The following is a 21,903-nucleotide window of genomic DNA, read 5'->3' on the forward strand; positions in this document are numbered from 1 at the left end:
TCTTGTGATTAGACACTCACCGTAAGAATGTCGTATTCTCCAGCAGAGGAGAACTTCTTGGATGACACCAGGCCAGTTTTGGGCTCGATAAAAAACTTGCCGTGTTCATCTCCTTCCTCGATGCTGTAGGAAATCTCAGCATTCGGTCCCACATCACGATCAGAGGCGATAACCCGATACACTGGGTCTCTCTTCACGGCTCGCTCTTTCTCGGGCCTCTCACGCTCAGGGAGTTGGATCTTGTAAATCTTCTCTAAGAACAAGGGTCTGTTGTCATTCTCATCAAGGACCTGGACGATGACCCTGACGGTGGTGGATTTGGGAGGAACACCGTGGTCGGTAACAGTGATCTGAGGAAAAACAATAGAATGAGAGCTTTACACCAGGAAGGGTATTTACCTAAAAGGCTCAAGTGCTGGCAACAAAACAGCAACAATTACCATATTTTTGGGCCTATAAGTCGTGTTTTTTTGCATAATTTGCATGCCCTGCGACTTATACGCCGAAGCGACTTATTTATGGATTTTTTTTCCATATTTACAAAACAATTTTTGGCTGAGATATGACTGTTTTCATTCATTCTGACTGAAAATATTGGACACTACCATTTTCAGCCACTAGATGGCACTCTAGCAGTATGGCATGCCATTGTGTCATGTAACAGATAAGAGGGGCTATTACCGACACAATCAGCTTGGCATAGCCTGCCACCTTCATCCAGCTCGCCTGGAACAACTAAATCAGCTTCATTTTGCTGCACTGCCCCGGCGAAATGCCGCTAAATTGACCACTGAAGTGCATTTATTAAGTAAAAGTTCAACTGAGACACGCCTTTATTGTAATGTCGAACAAACAAATAACTGTTTATAGGTGGTTAGCTTGTTAAATTTCAAAGAAATGCACAGCGAGTCCTCCCAGGCACGCTCCTAATTCCGCGTCTCAGATTTTGAAATACAGTTGATTTGACCGTCAAAGTGCATTTATTAAGCAAAAGTTAGACTGAGACACACCTTTGCTATCATTTCGAGCAAACAAATAATTGTTTTTAAGTGTTAGTGTTACACATATTTGGACTGATAGGGCGGTGCAACGTGTACAGCGGAAAATACGGTATCTGATGCTTTCAGTTGTATCTATATACTTTTATCTTTTCAAGTGACAAAGCTTCTTTTGCTATTTTCTTTTTTACAGTCATAGTTCTGAGAGCAGTCGAAAATATTTAACATCAAATTCTGAAGAATATTATTTAAAAAGCTTGTCTTCTGCATCCATCTTCTTTTCAAACTATTATACACAGATTTAAACAAGGATAATAAAACAAACAAATGCAGGCAACTCCAACTGAGATTTACTGTCAGGGAGTCTAAATAAAATAAATCAACAATGATGTGCAACCCTAATTGGCTGTTTCATGTTTGTCCTTTGCTGAAGACAGGAGGAATTCAATGTAAAGAGTCATCATAGAAATGAATTGCCCAGACGATGTACATGTCTAATACCTGAATATTTATGAATCTCCAGCACAATATAAATGACAAAAGTTTTGTGTGTATGTTGTAGGGATGATGACTGTCACTTTGACACCTGTAGCAACATACTGACAACGTGACTACACTGCACGACGGCGGTCACCACAGTGATTTTCAAAACAAAAATGTTTTTTGTGGCACAACGGCGGTCCAGTAAAAATTTAACTGAAGTCTTCATCACAACCACATGGACACATCTTTCCAACAAGAATTCTAATGTGCCTGGATTGTTGGTCTGTGCACAAATGGCAAATAAAGAACTTTGTACCTTTGTACATCCACTCTCAAACCAACAAAGCACGATGGCGCCCATTGATGAGAAATTTGAATAGTGACTGTCTGTAGTTTTTGAGATGAGTTTTTCAGGACTGGAACTGAACATGTAACGCAAGTAAAACCTAAATGTTTTTGGCACAATCTCTGCCTGATTAAAATTTTTGCTGGCTGACAGAAAGACAACACACACCGTTTGTTTTATACATGATCACTCTTTTCTTCACAAATTTAAACAAAAATGGTCCAATCCTGTGTTGTGGTTGGACGCACAAATAGGTGTGAAAAGGGAAGTAGAATTTCCTGGCACCGTACATGAAGTAAAAACAACCCCGATGAAGGAAACAAGCGGCTCTTTACTTTCAACAGAAAGGACTGGATTCTGAATAATGAGGACTGTGTTTGTGGCGTTCATTTCCTATCAGATAAATTAGATTTTTCATTTTCAGACACATGAAATCCTGCGGTCTGTTTCCTATATGCAGGTCCTTGTCGTTATCCTTGATATACGCTGATCTGAACTGATACTGAAGAAGAACAAAACATCTGTTTCAGAAAGTGTAACTTGTTTTTGCTTGGGAAGAGCTAGAAAAAATTAGCCTGTTTAATTTATATGAGTCTATTATCAATCTGATCCTAACCCTGCATTGCATGAAAACTAACAGATATAAAAATAGTAATGGTTCTACAGGCGTTTCTTGTGTAAAATGGGCCTTGTTTTCAAGTAATGTTCTCTCTGTGCATGCGTGGATTTTCTCCGGGTACTCCGGTTTCCTCCCACAGACCAACAACATGCATGTTAGGCTGATTGGTAACTCTAAATTGTCCCTAGGTGAATGAGAGAGTGAATGGCCGTTTGTCTCTGTCTCTATGTGTCCCTGTGATGGACTGGAGACCTGTCCAGGGTGTCCCCGCCTCCCGCACAGTGATAGCTGAACATGGGCACCAGTGACCCCCATGACCCAAAAAGGAAAAAGTGAGTAAAAGATAATGGATGATGGTCAGAGGCTTCTCTTCACCTCAGAAGAATATAAGATGGTGTCAAACTGAATCAATAATGGCACCTTCATTTAATATAACAACACCAACTGCTGTTGGTGACTCTGAGTCATGATTTAACACAGTGTGACTTTAGACAGCTGACTGCAAAATCTGTGAAATGTAATAAAAAATAAAAAAGAGCCGCAGGCTGACCTAAAAAATTAACTTTTTCTTAATATTATTATTAACCTTTATTTAACCAGGCAAATCCCAATGAGATCACAGATCTCTTTGCAAGAGAGGCCTGGGCCTGAAGGAAACTTAACAGACATGTTCTTGGTCTGTGGGAGGAAACTGGAGTACCCTAAGAAAACCCACACAAACACGAGGAGAACATGCAAACTCCACACAGAAAGACCCCAGGTCCAAACTGGGGATTGAACCCATGACCTTCTTGCTGTGAAGCATCGGCTCTAACCACAAAGTCACCATGTTTTTCACTGAGGCCCTGTTTACAAGAAAACAACCCCTGGAAACGTTAGTGTTTTTTACAATGTTTAATGGGGGTAGTAAACCAAAAAATGAGGGTTTACACAAAAACACTGTAGTTTCCATGCTAGTTGGGTTGACAGATAAGAAATTATGAACCCGCTTTAAAATGATAGTACTTTGACCTAAAGTCAACCGTTACAGAGTAAAGATATTCTAAGATGAGGTGTGTGCTGTGTTTGCTGAACATGGGCACAGAAAAGGAGGTGGTTAGTAAAACATTTTAGATTTATCTGGCAACCCTGATGCAGGGCTCAGCTGCATTCATTGCACATGCAGCGTCTGCATATCAGTTACGTCCAAACGGGTGAATACACTAACCTCTCTGTAACTGAATTTTATTAGTTTTGCTCCTACATGCTGAAAAAGGGTGAGTAGCACAATAAACACTCTCACAACTCTCTGCCATTTATTGTAATTGTTAGTAAACTTTTGACTGCAGTCGCCTGTTGTGCGCATGTACAACTTCACACTTGCGGAGAATTTCACACCTCAGCGGGTGGGGGGGGGGGTTTTTTTCCCCCGAAAATCTCCACGCTTTGAGACCTGGATTCAGAAACCTTCAGTTTCAGGGAACGAGGGCCGTTGTCGTGTAAATGAGCGGCTGAACCGCAGCAGAAAAGCTGCAGTTTCACTCAAAAAACAAAACAAAACAACAACAAAAAAACAGTAAATGGGGCCTGAGTTTCACTGAAAATCCTGGATCAGAGATGCATTTAGTGCTCTGAAGAAGTGTGGACATTTCTAGCTTCAAGCTAAAAAATACATGGATGTAGAACAAATGTCACAGTCATTAAAAACCATCTGCTAAGTACTTCCTTAGAAACAGTCAGGAGTCCAGGGCCAGGCACACACCATTTGGTATCATAGTTTCAATTACTAAAGCAACGTGTTTTTGCTTTTCTCGCCGTCTCTGCAGCTTTCTGTGCTGCTCACAAGAGCAGAATCAATTAAACACGCTGACAAGAAGCCTGAAAGAGAACTTCTCTCTGAGGAGTGATACAGCATCTTTGTGTTGCTCCTGTGTAGTGTGTCATGAAAGGATCCTCAAAAAACATATTAGATATTTGGCTTTCTGAATGCAGGGATCACTTATTGTGAAGTACAGCTTTAAGTTGTTATGCTTATTTTTGGAGGGATGTATGCATTAAACAATGTCAAAAATGGAGCTTCTATTTTCTTACAAGGTTGTGAGTGCTTCAAAATAGACTGCTGACCTCATAAAAGGAACATCAGATTATATCTAATACAGCTGAATGAACCAAAAATCTAAGTAATAATAATCAAATTAGTGTCATTAAAACAGTATGTTAGAGGAAAACTAAAATAAGACATTTATTATGTTTTGTGCTGAGAAAATGTTGCATCTTGTGTTCAATACAACAACAAAACAATAATAAAACAAAAGCCATGGTAATAATTAAATTTTATATCAGGCCAAAAATTATCTTAAAGAACTATTGTTGAACCAAATGAAACAGAAGGGTGCTTCTAAAACTACTTGTACTTTGCAAAAAAAAAAAATGCTATCTACATAGGAACCTGCAAGGAAACAGCAAATGATCTGTAAAACTGCTCCATAAAGACAAAAACTGTACTACAGCACATTTTTATATACAAAATAAAAACTGCTTTAAAATGTTACCATTATTTAACCGAGTCCATGAAATGTCTATAGTCATCCAAGCTACATTTGTGGCTGAATTTGATTTAAAAGATCTGATTTATGCCAAATTATTGCCATTTTTCGTTACAAATACAAAATTAATTCTTATCGATTTCCCAAAAGAATCTTGATTTCAGTACAGTCTGTATAGTTCGATGGTTCTATAACATTATATGAAATTACATTGTTTCATGTTTTCACCTTCCAGTACAAGACAAAATTATTAATAAGTCTTTGTTTAACACAACCCTCTCCTTATTCAGTTCTCAACCAAACAATTCTATTAGGATTTTGTCCTAATCTGTCTGACGAATGGACATTTGTTTTCATTATATCACAGCTGAAAAAATAGATTAAAATACAGTAGTTTTTAGCTCCAACTACTTTTTCTGGCTTTGTTTAATATTTTGCATGTTTTACTGATGAGTTTTACATTTTTCTAGTTGTTTATGTGGAAAACATAAAGAAAGTTAGAATGGCTAAAACCACTTGGGCAAAACCCTACACACCGTTTTTCAAGTCTAAATAGGGACTAAATTTAGACTGAAAATTAAAACACTGCGTGTTGCTCAGTGGGAACGGGTCATTAAACAGGTTTAAGGCCCTATTTACAAGGACACGATGGGGGGAAACGTAGGTTTTTTTGTATGTTAATTTGAGGAAAAGACCCGCGTTGACACGGTCGTATTTTGGGTTAACATGCATCCGCAGGATTCCCCGCCCTCCTGAATCTGTTGTAGTTACCATGCCGGGTCATTAGATGGCGCTGTGAATTTTGTACCTTCACCTAATGCGCATGCGTGCTGCCTCGGCACGCTGTTAGCTAAAAAGCTCTGCTAACGTTATCTTAACAACAAGTTAAAGCTGGATTCTGGCTGGATTGTGGATAAAAGAGTCGACAGATTTGACGGCAAGCGGGACCGCTTCGTCTAACAGCTCCACACCGGTCACTGAGTGGACCAGAACTGAGTCGACAATGTTGGACTTTACTCCATGATAATCAGTAGCTGGTTTACAGCAGGTAAATCAAATGTTCTTAATAGTGTTAGCTTGTGTTTACTTCGGTTACAAAACAACAGAGTTTTTATTTTTTCCTGAAAGAAGAAGGAGCTGTCTCCCACCAGGCGGACCGGTTCTGAACGAGGCTCAACAGCAGGACGTCGAAGAGAGAGATGATGGATGAACTATTTATTTAAAATTCCACTCAGTTCTTTTATTCAATCCATTCAATGTTCAGTTTAATCATCAGTTTGTGGAATAAATAAATAAAATAAAAATTAAACCTGGTGTCTTCATTTTCAACATTAATAGCATGCAATATGTTTGGCATAATTTTAATCACATAATTTGAATTACGTAATGTCCAGATAGCTTCATTTAGCTCAGAGAGCTTCATTATATACCTCAAACTTAAGATAAATACTGTTTATTATTATTAAACTTATTATTTAGCACATTTAGATGTTATAGTGCAGCGCGACGTGTGTGCGTGCCTCGTTCTATAAACAGCGACATTAGAACTGGATCAGACTGTGTCTCTTCCAACACAGATGTCGGTCACAGCACCTGGAATCTGAACTAGATTAACTACGAGATCATAAATATATTCCATCAGTCGTAGTTCAGAAAGCAGTGTATCTGCCGCCATATTGATAGAAATATAGCGTCGGACCGCGCGTGCGTGTGCGCATGTGGTTTAACACAAAGCCTCAGCGGGAGATGTTTACATTATCAGTGCGGGGTCAGCGAAAAACCTCCACTCTAGAAGGTGGGTTCAGAAACCTCCGGATTCAAAGAGGGGGGCCACTGGTGTCGTGTAAATGAACAGCAGAACCGCGCCGTGTAAACGGCCCCTAAAGCTTTGTGAAACCTGCATGCAGATGAAATAATAGTTAGTACCCCGCTTTAATGATCTAACAGTACCACATCTACATCATGCTGAGATTATGCAGCTGTCTTTTGAGAGAATTTGGCTTAGCTGTTTTTAAATGACAGGCTTAAAAATCTATTAGGCCAATTTATTAGACAAGCATTAGACATACCAGATCCTTAAAGCTCTTATTGATAATTAATTAAGAACGCCTGGACAGGATTTATTATTTGTTAACTTGGCCAAATGCTGCAGGAAACTGATGGGAAGAATGGGAAGAACACATTTACCTCTGGTTTAACATTACAATGTGCTGCCTACAGTTACAGGCCTAAATGCTCTGCATGTCCTGGCATGTCCCACTTTTGCTATTTACCCACCCCCTCCTTCCGGGGGACAAAGGCCTCTGATCCTGCCGCTGTAGCAGAAGCCCAACAACAGAAGCTTTGCCTTTTCTGAAATTCCCCCACTGCTTTCAACTCCCATTCTCTTTTTCAGTCACAGACACAAGGCAGCTACCAACTCCCATGAGTCTCATCGTAAAAGCTGAAGGCCCCATGTGCTCTCTCCACCCCCCCCCCCCCCCCCCACACACACATCTCACCTTGGCATTTGGTGCAAACAATGCTGACACAGCCCTCTACTGTAATTACTCCACATGTTCCACATAATGCCACATGTTTTGTTTTGTCTCCTACAACAAGCTGGTGCAGAAACCTCAGCAGCAGACAGGGCTTTGATTTGCTGAGCTGCTTCTTGAGCATGCAGCAGTTTGGTTCCTTGAACACAATGTTAAAAAAAAAAAGCTTCTTGATGAGTTTTAGATAATCTGTGAACAACTTAAAACAAACCCAACAAAGTTAAGTCAGGTCCTCTGGACGGTTTCTTAGTTTCAACTCAAAACAAACTTCATTAGATGTAAGCATCTCTCAGAAACTTTGGGGCTGTGGTATTTTATTCCAATCTATGCCACAAACATTTTCAAAATGCGAAGAAATGTGCAACGCTTAACAGAGATTCAAGATAAAAACTTTAAATCTAAACATCAAATTAAAGTTTAGTGATAAATTGAAAAAAAAAAAAAATGAAAGAGAATGGGACAGTTGATTGAATGAAGCCTTTAATGTGGGGATTTAATGATTTTTGAAAACATTTAGTTGAAAGACACAACCAAACAACATTCAGAAACTCAGCTTAAGCAGAAAATCCCTTTTTTATTAGTAAATTCAAACACTTACATTTACCCACATGCTGGGAGAATCTATTCTAAACCTACAGCAAACCACTGGGTGAGTGAGCCTGGTATCTAATGTGATTCAACACAAAACATTGACTATCTCAGACAACAGTGGGGATAGTCTTTCCTTATTTCCCACCTTTATCCCTATCATTTACTTTCTGCCCTGTAATGCAGTTGGTGCACAGAGATGCACAAACAGAGAATGAAATATGATACAACTCAACACTAGAGGCGGCGGCACTAACTGTCACCCTGAGATCACTGAATGGTGCAATTTCCAACAATAATTAAAAGGTGATCAATCTGTTCCCTGTCAGCCTCACAATTAAACGTGCTATTATCAACCTTGGCTCTGTGGCGTGAAAGAGAAAAGGAAGTGTCGAGAAGGGACTGAGCTGAGCTCAATTAAATCCCACAAGTTTAGACATTGGCCTGATGGCATGACAGCAGTTTCCTGTCTCGGCCTGCTCCATCATGAGACGGAACATTGGAAAAGAACAAAGGAACAGTCACCAGGCTCCCCGGTGCATCCCCCCTCCACACACACACACACATGCACCTCTGCTTCCAACTTCATCCGGAAATCAGTGGGAGAAATTAAACCAAAAAGGCCATTCTTGCACACATGCAAGAAGACTTTGGAGTTGGCAGTGTGTGGCACTCAGCCAGAGCTGAGAGCAAATGCCAGCCCTCAAAAACAGAAAAGCTCCAGTTCCCACTGAATATCTTGACCTTTTTATTGAAGATCCTGATTAGTATGTTGCATATTTATCTTCACATTAGCTACGTTTAAATTTGATTGTTTTCTCTTTAAAAGAAAAATTTACCATGGTTTCTTATCGACTGAAAATTCTTAAAAAGCACTTACCTCAAGTATGTGTTCATCCTGTTGCTCTCTATCAAGTTTCCTTGAAGTGGTGGTAACCAGACCTGTGGACAATAATCAACATAAATAAGATTAATCAAAAACTGGAGCAAAAAATAATTCAGCTACATACAAACACAGAGAGCCAAACTTGTGCTAGGCTGAAACTACTTTGTAAAACTTGAGACATGGTAAGACAAGTATATGTATCATAAACCAGAAAACATATTTGGTGTAAAATAACCTGCTGCTTTTAAGGTACAGTAGTCCCTCACTATATTGCGGTTCACTTTTTGCAGCTTCACTATAGTCCAGGTTTTTTAAACCCAGTTTTTTATATTGTGTACTGTACATGTACATGCTGTGCACTATTGTATATTCATCTCATCGTCATCATCTTAATCTTGATCGCCCAAGTGTTTAAGAGCATATCAAGTGTTTATAAGAGAGAGGGAAAGGTTATTGAGTGTGGGAAGGGTTTATAAAGCCCTAAATAAATATACAGTGTTTCCCCTAAACAAGCAGGGCACCCGGCTACCCAACTGCACGGCAAACCAACCCCCCCCCCACACCCCATCAGCACTGACGTAGCGCTAAGTTAGCTGCGTGCAATACAGGCACACTAGCTAAAAAGCTAAAAGTAGCAATCACGCTGCCTCTTCCCTCACACTGAAACCCCCCCCCCCCCCCCCCCCGGTTTGCCAGTACAAACAGCACGCAGCTCATATGCCTCAACATATGAGATAACCCTGATGGTTATCCCATTAGTAAATCATGAGTAAAAAGACCTAAATCTGGGGGGGGGGGGGGTTTTGCCTGTGGTCCCTCTTGCTGCCAGACTGGCCTCCATACTGTCTGACATACGTGAAATATCACAAAGATCTGCAAATAGTACCCAAACAACAGTGTAGCCTTGACACCCTACTTTTAGTTTATCCACAAGCTGAATAAATATATGGCCAAGTCAAAGATCAGCCGCAAGCGCAAGCACTTTATAAAAGACAGAAAGGAATTCCAGAAAGCATCCTGCTGTCAGTTAAAATGTATTTTTAAAGAAGCCTGATTGATGTCAAGTGGCTTCAATGCCTAAGGAAACCCTGACAATAGTAAACACGAAACAAGTTCAAGCCTTGAGTTCTTGGTTAATGCAGTTTTGCACCACACTCACAAACAAGGCCAGGACAGATGAGCAGCAGAAAGGGAGGGCAGAGCTACGGTTCAACATTATAGGCAGCATTCTGCTCCATCACTCCCAGAGTAATTGCAGCTTTGCAAACACTTGAGTGTAGAGTAGACATGCCAACTTAAAACCACACAAGAAATTTCTGCTAGCCACACTGCATCTGATTAGCATACGCAGCAAAGGATTTCGGAAACCCAAGCCCATCAATGGCACATATGCCTGCAACAAGAATAGAAGGCCACAACTTTTGGGTTCACAGAAATAGCCGTTCCCCCCCTAGCGCTGAGATAGAGGGATAAGACCGAGGCACTTTTGATTCCTTCTTTCTATTTTTTTAATCCTCTCCTTCGTAGGCTTTATTTAATCTTCAGAGTGGACTGCAAAGTTGTAAGCCTTCCTATGTTTGCTCAGAAAAATTGAATTCCTGAAGGTGCATCTCATATTTTTTGATCTACTTGCCAATCATCCTTACTCAAACATGAATGAAAAATATATATATTTAAACTAAAACAAAGCGTACTTCCATCTTTTTGAGCTACAGAGCCACAAACTCACCAACACTTACTGAAAATGATGTGCCGGCACTGGCGTTGCAAATGAAGTTAAAAATATGTGCGTGCCCTGCAGGGATTATTCTGAGCTGGGCTGCGTGTTGTCTCACACCTCAGCGTGGGATAGATACATGAGCGAGCACTATTATAAAAACAAATAGTTCTGCTGTGCCACATCAAAACGGGCCACATTGACCAGTTATTCATTTGCCTCAGCAATAGCCAGACATGATGGATGACAATGTTTTTATGCTCCCCTGTGAGCTGTGTTAGGCAACTCTTAACGTGTATTCTACAGCAGAATACAAATGATAATATTAGCCACACCAAGACTCTGTGTCAAACATATTATTTACCATCAAATCAGCTACTTAATCAAAGTTGGGTGGAGTATTACTGGATGGCATGACAACTGCATAATCTCTATGTTTTGCATTTGTACAGCAACACACACGAACAGCAAAACCAGTGAAATAAAAAACAATTCCAAACCCATTTAAAACAAAGAAATACAGTTTAGTTCTTTTTTTTAATGGAGAAACTTGTAGATCTTAAACATAAATTACACCTCAGTGCTGAATAAACGTCTTCTAGGAAATGTGTTAATGACAATGGTTCAAATATTAGTAGTTTCCTTCTGTTTTTTTGTGGCAATGGTAAATAAAAATCAGCTTGTGTTTAATAGACAAAAGTTATAGCAAATACATGAAAAACAAAAACTGAACAGGTTTGAGGTATTTACAAATTCTGCTTGATGTCTAAATTTTCAGAAATCATACAGAATGCACAAACTTTATTTGAATGTAAAAAAAACTGTCACTCCCAAAAGTGGTGAATCTACAACTTTTGTTTAAGTACGATACACCTCTAATGACCTGTTCGTTTGTATTTTAGCAAATTGATGTGTTTGATCTGTTTTTTTTTCCTGAAACAACAATTAAAAATTGGTTTTGATTTTTGCTTGCATTGGGATGGAATAAATCATCATTTTTATGCATGTGATAAGTTTTCTGTGATTGATGAATGGAGCTAACAAAATCTGAGTTGTGTTGAGGCAGAGCAATGGATCGGCTCATAAAAGTAGCAGCCATCTTGTGGCGTTGCATTAGTAAAGCCAACGATTTTATGCCAAAGCAAAAAAACAACAAATCACGGAAAATTTTCCATTAGGTGAAATAAACTAAGCTGTGTAGTATTATGAGACATACGCAGTAAAGTCTATGCTTGTTGCTGTCATTTAAAGACAAGAAATCAACAACACCCACAAGATGACACAAGTGAATGGCTGTTGTTGATAGCTAGGCTAAATTTGCAATCATTTAATTTTATGATAGAGGTGCTGCATATTTGTTTAGCAGCTGTGGTTATAATTATATCATGACTTTACGCAAATGTGCTTCTGAGCATGTACTTGCTCATATCCCTGTTATTTAAGAGGCTGAAGTTCATTGGCCATTAATGGTTATTGGTAATTGCATTGTTGCCAAGTAATAAGAAAGCTATAGGAAGTATTTGTTGAACTGGATATGTAACAGATGCCCTGGTTACTTAGCATTCTTTATATATTTCTTTACACAAATTGAGGCGTAACACGTCTTTAATAAAACTGCTGGAAAAACAACTTTCAAACCAATTATTTTTTTAGTTTACATTTGAGGTTTTTGAGGTTCTTTTTTCATTAGAACACCAGCTACACTGGAACTATCTACAGGTTTGACCTAAAAAAAAAAATCTAGTTTGATGCATGGTTTGTTGCTGCTTGCTCCTCATTCATTTTGCTTTGTCGTGTTCGCACCTTACAAATACCTACTTATACCAAGTATAAGACCTGCTTTCCAATTAAATATTCAAACAGAAATAATTACAACTAAACTTTTAAAGATCGCAATCTCCCTTTATCTATCCAGATAGGAGAGTCACCAGGAACAAACCCAGGACTTTGTTGGCACTGGTGATGCAAGTCAGTGGAGGTACATACCTTTCTATCACTACCTAAAGGTTAAGGAACTGTAAAATAACTGGCTAGTGTGCCAGAGCTGACCAAAGAAGAACATACAAACCTGCACACAGACTTGCACATACACACACAGGCGTGGGCTGTGCAAGGCCCACAGTAATTACAGCCATGCTGTTTTGAGACGGGGAGTAAACCAGCAAAGGAACAGTGGTTCAGCACTACAACAACTGCTTCAAAATGGAGACCTGGAGGGAATTCAGGGGTTTGGAGGATTGTTGGTGTGGTTTATTCTTGGGCACTGTTGCTACGATTAGCTAACTTGTGAGAGATACAAATACAAATTTATGTGACACACACACAGAGACCCCTGAAACTGCTGAAACACTAATAAACCATCGAAACCCAATCCACACAGTACGGAAGTGATGGGTATTAGTATTTTAAGAGGAGGAATTGTTTGCCCCCTTTTAAGTGACAAGTCCTCCAGAGTGCAGCTAACCAAGCTGACAAGCAGTTATAAAAGAAAGAAGATTTGACATGTCGTTTTAAAATGTCTGTGTAATTCAACAAATATCCTCTCCAAAATCAGAACATTTTCAGCAAATAAGACATAATTAAAGCTAAGGGCAAACAATGCTAACAAAGACTTTGTGCAAATGTGCATGCCTGAACTGGTTCTATAAGAAAAAACACGGCCAGTCAGTACTGAAAGAAGGCAAAAACAATGTGCCTATAAGTATTACCCCAGCGTTTCCCCTACCGTTATCCAAGGAGGGCACCCTGCCAAGGCAACTGACCTAGAGGAAACACTGTACCCTACTTGAAACAGACTGTAGCAGTTGTGTTTGCCTCTTTGAATTTAATACTCCTCAGTCGAGCAATTGTTTGTGATCTTGACACAAAGGTATAATGTTTTATTTCATATTTTTAATTTGTTCATAAAAACGTATCCAAATACAATAAAAAAGGAACTGAGAAACTCGATGCCAACATTGTAGCATCTCTTACCCTTTGCTAAAAACTAAACTCCAGATTGGATTAATTTCACAGACACTGTAATTATGTTGAATCCTAACCAAACAAGCCTTTGTGGTCTCTCTTCAAAGCTTTAAAAGAAAAATCAGCACTTTTCATAGCCATTTTTGTCTATTAATCTCCTCTGAGAGCTGTAAAAAGGGTTTGCGGTCAAATCATCGGAAATATCAGGAAGTTGTTGGAATTATCTGTTTCCCATCTCACTTCCCCTGATAGTGGTTAGGGCTTTGGCAAACCACTGATAACACTAGCACGTGTGTTTTCTCTCCTAAAATAAGAAGGCTTCACTAAAATGACATGTGAATAATAATAATAATAATAAGAAAAAATAATCAAATGAAAGATTTGTGGCAAAAAATTCTGTTGGCAGTTTTCAACTCTTTATTTGGAGCTAACAGTTAACAAAATGAATATAAAACGTGTACGTTGCCTTTACATTACAAGCATAAAAACACCTTTTATTGGTCTAGAATGAGCTTTCAAGAGAAAAAAAAAGTGGCAATAAAATGTTTATCACAAGGAAATATTGGAGAGTGTGTTAATTCAATTAGGATGAACAGCTAGAGTGAAAGCAAACACTAAATGGCAATAATCACTCCTGTATGGACGACCATATCCGATCAAAGACATGTTCTTATCAAGCTGAAACTAAGGCATAAATGAAAAATTAGACACTACTATTATGTTTTTAATTAAGCTCCAACAAGTAATCGTGTGTCACTTTATCATAAGTTAATTATAACTAATGTGGACAAAATCAATAGACGATATTGGAGCAATTACCGGTAGGTTTTAGAAAGTCCATCAAATATTATAAATCCAAAATCTACACAATAACTGGTTGAACAACTACAACAGGAAGCACAGCAACAAGCTCTGAGCAAAACAAGGTAGAGAACATAAAAAAATAAGTCTCCGCACTAGCTTTCCGTCCTCAGCTCTGGTATGGTGAACTTCCTGTGGTGCGAGCATGCGTGTTCTGTCTGGCATGTTCTGCTCAGTTGCTTCTACATGTGAGGGTCCACGTTCTTGTTTGGACATAAAACTTCTGGTCAAAGACTGTAGCACAGCAAAAGCATATCTGAAAAAAATGCAGTGATTTAGCGGCTTACGAGCACTGCTCACCCTTTATTTATTTAACCTTTATAACCGTTCCACAGAAAAGGTGGGAAACCTGCATGAATAACCTGAGTTGGAAAAACAAAACTGAGCGCTGACAGGAAGAGAAAATTAAATTAGATGGGAACAGAGCTGGCTGTCTCAAATACTGTGTTTGTGTGTGAATGTCATTACTTTAAAATTACACCTAAGTTATAAACAATTTTTAATGCTTCCATATATACAGTATAGCCAGCATTTTAGACAAAACAAACACGCACACACATTTATCTGTCTCAGATCCTGTTGTGATCTACTGACAACAAGCTTCATCCAGGAAATTCAATATGCTTTAGTTGATAACTCAAGGCTGAGAAACCTAAAACTGCAGCCACGTTACGTATGTGGGTAATAAGGTCTGAACTGTCAGACAACTGAGCGTTGGTTCATCTTTTTACTCCCTAGTATTATTCAAATTAAACTATGTTAAACTGATTTTGAAAACATAGCTCCTATGCAGTTGACAGACAGAATCTGTTCTCCTTGGAGTTTGATTCTTTTTTTTTTTCCATGAGTCCTTTGAAAATCCAAGGTGATGTCAAGTAGCTATATTCTGCAAAACTGTGTTAGAGATAGGAGAGCTGACCTTGCACTTAAATGACAAAGTGAGAGAACATCCAAGTCAGCAAGACTTGTTTACTTGGCAGAAATAAAGTAAGCCTAAGCCTTTTATCGTGGGCTTTGCTGAACCAGTGTGAGACTTGTGTGGAAAACGAGCAACCAACACCACCCAAGGCGTCAACTGAAGCCTTCGTTCTGTATATGTTTGAGGCTGAGCGACCATAAAGCCACTGCCCATGGCAAATCGAGTTAGCTCGGAAGACATGCTATGAAGTTTCATAACCCTTAAAAAAACATAGGCCCTGCCTTGTTTTCTTTTTGCCCACCTCTTTATAGATGTTTGTAGATGTGCCAGCACAGGGCCAATGCCTAGAAATCCATTTTAGAACATGCAATTATACAACCATGCTTGTTGTCGATTAGAACATTTTCCAAACCATAATAAGTCGTATAAACGTTGTATTCATAACGTGCAGCAATGCCATTTTCTTCAAAGCTGTTTAATACCATGAATTTAAATTTAGAAGAAAAAGAAAAATCTTTTTACGAACCTGATTACATATAGCGTCTTAAATACATTATTATTCTTACTAGTCTTTAGCTATCACCTTATAAAACAGGGAAATAATCAGAAGCTCAGAGCAGACAAATAAATGAGCAGATCAATGAAGTTTTCTTCTTCTAAACTAGTTTTAGCTGAACCTAACACAAGCAGTGCTGATATCTAACTGAGAAAGATTTTAACATGCTTTGAATGAAATGTGTCTTCTGTCTGTACAATAATCTTCTACGTCTTCTAATTTTGAGCTCAGTGAGCTCTTCTGATAGTCATAAAAATAAAATAACGTCAACGTTTCATGGTAAAGATATTGCTTAAATGGATGTAACCACAAGTTTTAATAAGTAATCTATTATCCATTTGGAATGTGACAACTACAATATATCTGCTAAATAAATGATGCAGTGGAAATGTATGCAAGGTATTCATGAAAATATGCAAGTAATTAAGTAATTTAAAAAAATATTTAGGAAAAAGACAAGAAAAGAAAATTTCCAGCTATGGTTCCAACTGATTTTGTTTCCTGTGCTGTATAATCATTCATATAGGGACAAAAAAAACAACGACATAATTAACACAGAATCATGTTTTCTTTATTGTGTAAGATATTTTGTTTTAAAACAGCCATTTATGTCTCCTTTGTTAGAAAATATATGTGATTTCCTAATGGTTTTCCTTTTTAACATTCAAGGCTTCTTATCAGTACGTCTAAGTTGATCTTTTCATGCATGCAGACAAAATACAAACCATATGGGGGCATACCAAAGTTCCCCTTTCTCTTTATCGCTTGTTTTTCTCCCCCTGTCCAGTCACAAGAGAGCACATGTACGGTAAGATTTATTTTGGAGACAGCCTAAATAATTAAACCTTATTTGGTCAGAAAACTCACACTGCCACTTCCAACAAAAATAACTCAACTTTGTTAATGTGACTACCTTGGGAAACAAGACCACCCACGTAAAGTGAGGGCAAACTGGAGCAACTGCTGTTCTACCCCCCTCCTCATTTCTGCTTCCTGATCGGTTACAGTCAGACAAGTGACAGTTCCAACCAGTAGAATGTGTCTAGCCTAAGCAGCCTTCTCAATAACTTTTAGAGTAGGAAGTTAACGGTTCAGAGTAGGAGGCTGGAGACATTTCCAACATCAACACATACAGTAGATGTTCTGTGTGGTGAAAATGTTGGTGAGCGCGGAGTTTAAACACTGATCGCTGAGGAAAATGTCTTACCAGTGTCACAGGCAAGAGTTATGACGTCATAATCAGCAGCAGCTGTCAATCAATTTTGTGGAGTGAGATAACATACATTTTTAAGAATCTGATACAGAATTATTTCACAATAAATGTATCTTTGTTCTTTTTCTTGCAGCAGTTCCAGCTGAATGCATGCAGCTCAAAAACTTCTCTTTTAGAGCTTTTCAGTCTTTAAGAGCTATCTGAGCTTGAAATAAAAATAGATGAATTGAATGATTCTTTTGTTTTTATTTTAACGCTATGTTTTGTTTTTGTTTAAAAACTCTACACTACAGTTTTGTTTTTTTAATTGACAAAATATTTATTTTACGGTAATTTAAAATAAGTGTATTTTCCTCCATTAGTACGCCCTCTGGGTCAACATCCACATCCTCCCCTGTTCTCCAGAACTGATGCTCAGTTCTGTTGGCCCAGTCAGAGGGGGTCAGGACCCCCTCCTCTGTGCAGTCAGACCTCCTAGTGGGGGTCGGTGCTCTCTTCCTCTTCTAAAACAAAATCATAGTCACCCTCTTCATCAACAAAGTCCTCAATGATCTACATGATCCTCTCTTCTGTCTGAGGTTCTGACTCCGTGGTTCCGTTTGACTCAAACACACTAAACCTGACTAAACACTAAACACACTAAACCTGACTAAACACTAAACACACTAAACCTGACTAAACACTAAACACACTAAACTACACCCTAACTATAAAATCTAAACACACTAAATATCACAAATCTCTCAAACCTCATGACTCACTCCCGCTCTCTCTGTGATGTATTATGCGCTGAACTCCATTCACCTTCTGCATCTTTTTCTTCTTCTTCCTGTAGAATTGTTGGCTATTGACAAATAAATTTGGGTGTCCGTCATAAAGGAGGGGGGGAAGTTGTTTATCTGTTCGGTGGGGGTGGGAGGTGAAAGCGGAGGGTGATGGGTGGTGTTTTGTCCGAGACTGCCCATCTTTGCCAAAGCCTCTCGCTCTAATGTGCTTCTGATATGACGATAATATTCAGTGAAAGATATGCCGTGGATTATTTATCATAACTCTGGTTGTACTTGACCTATCAACATGATTTTAAGACTGCTGTGTAGCTGAAAGTCTGTACTTTTGACAGATTAAAAAGGACTTTCTGATAGGCTGGGTCTTTCCCGCTAGAGCGACTAAAATCAGTCATGTGTGACGGTGTGTCAATCGACTCCTCAGAAAGAAAAAGAAATCTGTCAATCAACAGTAGGCGGTGCTGGACTACACCTAATGAATATATCCCAGAAGACCTATCTTTGAATCTTATTTTCTATCAATGAATGAAGCTTCACTTTGCATCAATCACACTGATTTATTTTTTCTCCCATACCACTAAACAGTCGTCTCAATCTACTTTAAAGGAAGTCACTGAAATATTCATCATCACACCACTTCCAAAGAACCATTTGAGAACACACTTTGGAGTGTTAAAGTGCAACCCCTATGGACTTAGCCCACTCCTGTTGTGGGTGAAAATGCACTGCTCATACCACTCATAGTTTTAAAAGGAAACACAAGCCTCACTAAAGCTAGTTCCATTGTTAGTCTTTCACTAAATAGAGACCTTTATGACTGTCACATTTATGGCGTTTAAAGTTTTTGAAATGTTTAACCTCCAAAGACCTGAACTCTTGTATATGTGGATGCCAGGTCCTAGGAGGTTAAATGTGAAAAAAAAAAAATTAGCCTTGACAAGTTAATATTCTATAATTAAATCCCTAAAATATCAAAACCAAACAGTGTTAACACTAAACTAACAAAAAATGTGAAATGAAACATTATGTAGTACTGAAGTGAACAAAAATGACTCAAAGCTTGAAAATTTCACCACATTTTATGCAAACACCATTTTCTATATGTTTAATTATCATTTATTTACATTACACTGTTATTCTGTGAAATTTTTTTTTTTTTATATATATATATAGTTTTCTTACCAGAGGTTAAATTAGAAATTGTATAACTGCAGGTAGTTGTTTTTGTTGCCCCAAAAGTCTATATAAATAACTGTAATGCAAAATTAACAGCATTGTTTATGAAATAAAAGTAAGAAAAGTACAATGAAATTTATGAAGTGATTTAAGATAGCAGGAATACGTTTGGGTCTTGGTTCAGGTCTAGTTATTAACTTGTTGATCTGGTAAGAATCAAACTATTATTACTTTAAATAGGTCATTCAAATAAATATTTACAATAGGTAAGATATGTATTCATAATCTTCCCACAGAACTGCATTTAAACACCTTTTAATTAAAATGAAATTTTGGATCTTTTTGAAATGAAATAAGAGTGATTACTGAAAAAATATAGCTTTACCTCATAAACTTTTTACTTTGTTTCACAAGCCAGCAGACATATTTTGACACCACTTGTCCATTATAACGATATAAATGGTAAATGGATTGTACTTATGAAGCACCTCTCTATCTGATCAAGATACTCAAAGCTCTTTACACCACAATCTGTGCCTTCTTTTACCCATTCATACAGCACTCTACTATATCTGTACAAAGATTAATCAGTGCGTTATCACATTCATACACCGATGGGACGCACATCTGAGGCAATGAGGGGTTCATTGTTTTGCCCAGGGACACTTCAGCATGTGACTGCTGGTGGAATTGAACCCCCAACACTCCCATTGGAGGACGACAGCTCTAACCCCTCAGCCACAGCTGCCCCGAATATACACTTATGGCTCAAGCTGTAAAGAAGCACCTTCAACATGGCACATATTTTCATTCCATTTTTAGCAGTCCTACCTGTTTTGGAGTTAATGGCAAAGAAGCCCTGGGGATTGCCACTGGTGATCCTGTAGGTGAGTTTATCACTGGCCTTCGTATCTGGATCAACTGCGTTTATCTGGATGATTGACATGTCTTTCAGTGAGTTCTCCATGACAGAGGGGTAATAGACGGGTTCAGAGGTTTGTGGCGCATTGTCATTGACATCCTGGACTTCAATGTAGACCTCAACAAAAGAAGAATGAGGCACGACGCCACGGTCCATTGCATATACTGTCAGCCAGTAGTGAGGCGTTGTCTCATGATCCAGCAGTTCTTGGGTTTGAATCACACCTAAAAGGGAAAAAAAAGATAAATAAATAATTTTGCACCTTGTTAAAGACTATTTATATTTTCAGGTGACTTCCTCAAGTACTGGTGATCTCTAAAACCAATTTTTACTATCATGAATGATGAGCAACAGCTGGCACTAAACAGGAAGTTGTATCGGTTGGTTGAAGGACTTTTTTTCTGAAAAACTGTCAAGGTGATGTCAGTGTTTTCCTGTTTACATTTCATTACATTGTCGGGGGTTCTAACCTTCAACTGAGCAAACAAAAGAGCTTTCAAACATTAATGTATGACTAGCACAAGTTGACAATGGTTAAACAGAGTGGTGAAAGAAGATCCTGCAACCTGAAATAAATACGAGCATCTATACGACAGCGTTGGACAGAGACATGCTTGACTGATGCAGCGCCTGGATGTTTGAAGGTGACCAGCAGTATAAAAGTTACTTGTTGATCTTTCGTAGAAAAAGCTAATAAAAATGTTCACACGAGTGAATTTGTTTTGCTTTAGTGCTTTTTTTTTTGCTCTGTTCAGCTCCACTTGCAGGCACTCATCAGATGATCAGCTGGCACAAAGCAGAGTGGTGTGTGTGCGAGTGTGCATATTTGTAAGAGTAAATAAAGTAAAGCCTGTTCCACATTATAATTCAGTGATTTGGCAGTAAATGTGAGCTCCTCTTTAAGTTGTTTTTTATTTATTTATTTATTTATTTTTACAAATGAACCTTGAGGCCTGCAACAATCTGTGCTTACATAAATGAAGGGAATCAGATTAACCACAGAGCTGCAAAGCTCCATGCACCACCTTCCCACTTCGCACCTACTCACCAACGTTGCTGTATTACTACCTCCATTCCCATCTCAGAGGTGTAACGGCGATGAATCAACATCAACCTCCCACATGCAACACTGATAGGAACAAGGTGTGTCCGGCTTACTTTGGAAGTGTTGCTTAAAAGGAGCTGCTGACTAAGCTGATCCCTAAATTACCGTTCTTGCCATGTACAACTGAAAACTAAAGCTGCAGTCATTTTCAACAAATTCCCTGATATGTTTGGAAGTGGATCTATGTCAGTCACCATTCTATACAATAACTACAATTATCCCCAGTATAGTGGTTTAAGTTCTACTGTTACTCGTGCTTATAAATACTTAAGTCAGGTTCGTTTTATGGCTTGTAAGCACTGTATTACAACAGAAGCAAAAATTATTATTACATTTAATTATGATTAGTGTGAACGGGGCTGTCAAGACCATACATTTTAAGTAAAAGGTGTATCATTGTACCTGACCCTGAAATGTTCATACTGATTTTTTTATTTATTATTTTGAATATTTTATGCCATATTCATTTAGATTAGTGCTAAGATCATCTTTCCTTTTTTTTTTACCTTTAAAATCCCCTCCTCTCTCTTAAAAAAATATCTTAGGTGATTGGGCACTGTTTTCAATCACGGTTTTAGATGTGAAACTGTCTTTTTGCACCATTAACCCAAAGCAGGAAGTAGCACAGACAATATAAAACAATGTAAAGAGTCAGGGAAATATGAGATTTCTATTAGTGTTATACTGCGGGGGGGGGGGGGGG

General features: G+C 38.5%; 1 protein-coding gene across 1 annotated transcript in view; it reads right to left on the bottom strand.

Moving 5' to 3' along the window:
• Positions 1 to 21,903, bottom strand: part of fat1a (FAT atypical cadherin 1a) — a 100,441-nt gene that overhangs the window by 54,415 nt on the left and 24,123 nt on the right. Inside the window, exons 3-5 of the mRNA XM_037689933.1 lie at positions 20,005 to 20,319; positions 8,977 to 9,038; positions 21 to 350 (exon numbers count right to left, since the gene is read on the bottom strand). Coding sequence (XP_037545861.1) covers positions 21 to 350; positions 8,977 to 9,038; positions 20,005 to 20,319 — 707 coding nt within the window. The remainder of the gene's footprint in view (positions 1 to 20; positions 351 to 8,976; positions 9,039 to 20,004; positions 20,320 to 21,903) is intronic.

Source organism: Nematolebias whitei, chromosome 16 (genome assembly GCF_014905685.2).
Source record: "Nematolebias whitei isolate Nwh7 chromosome 16, NemWhi1, whole genome shotgun sequence".
Lineage (NCBI taxonomy): Eukaryota > Metazoa > Chordata > Actinopteri > Cyprinodontiformes > Rivulidae > Nematolebias > Nematolebias whitei.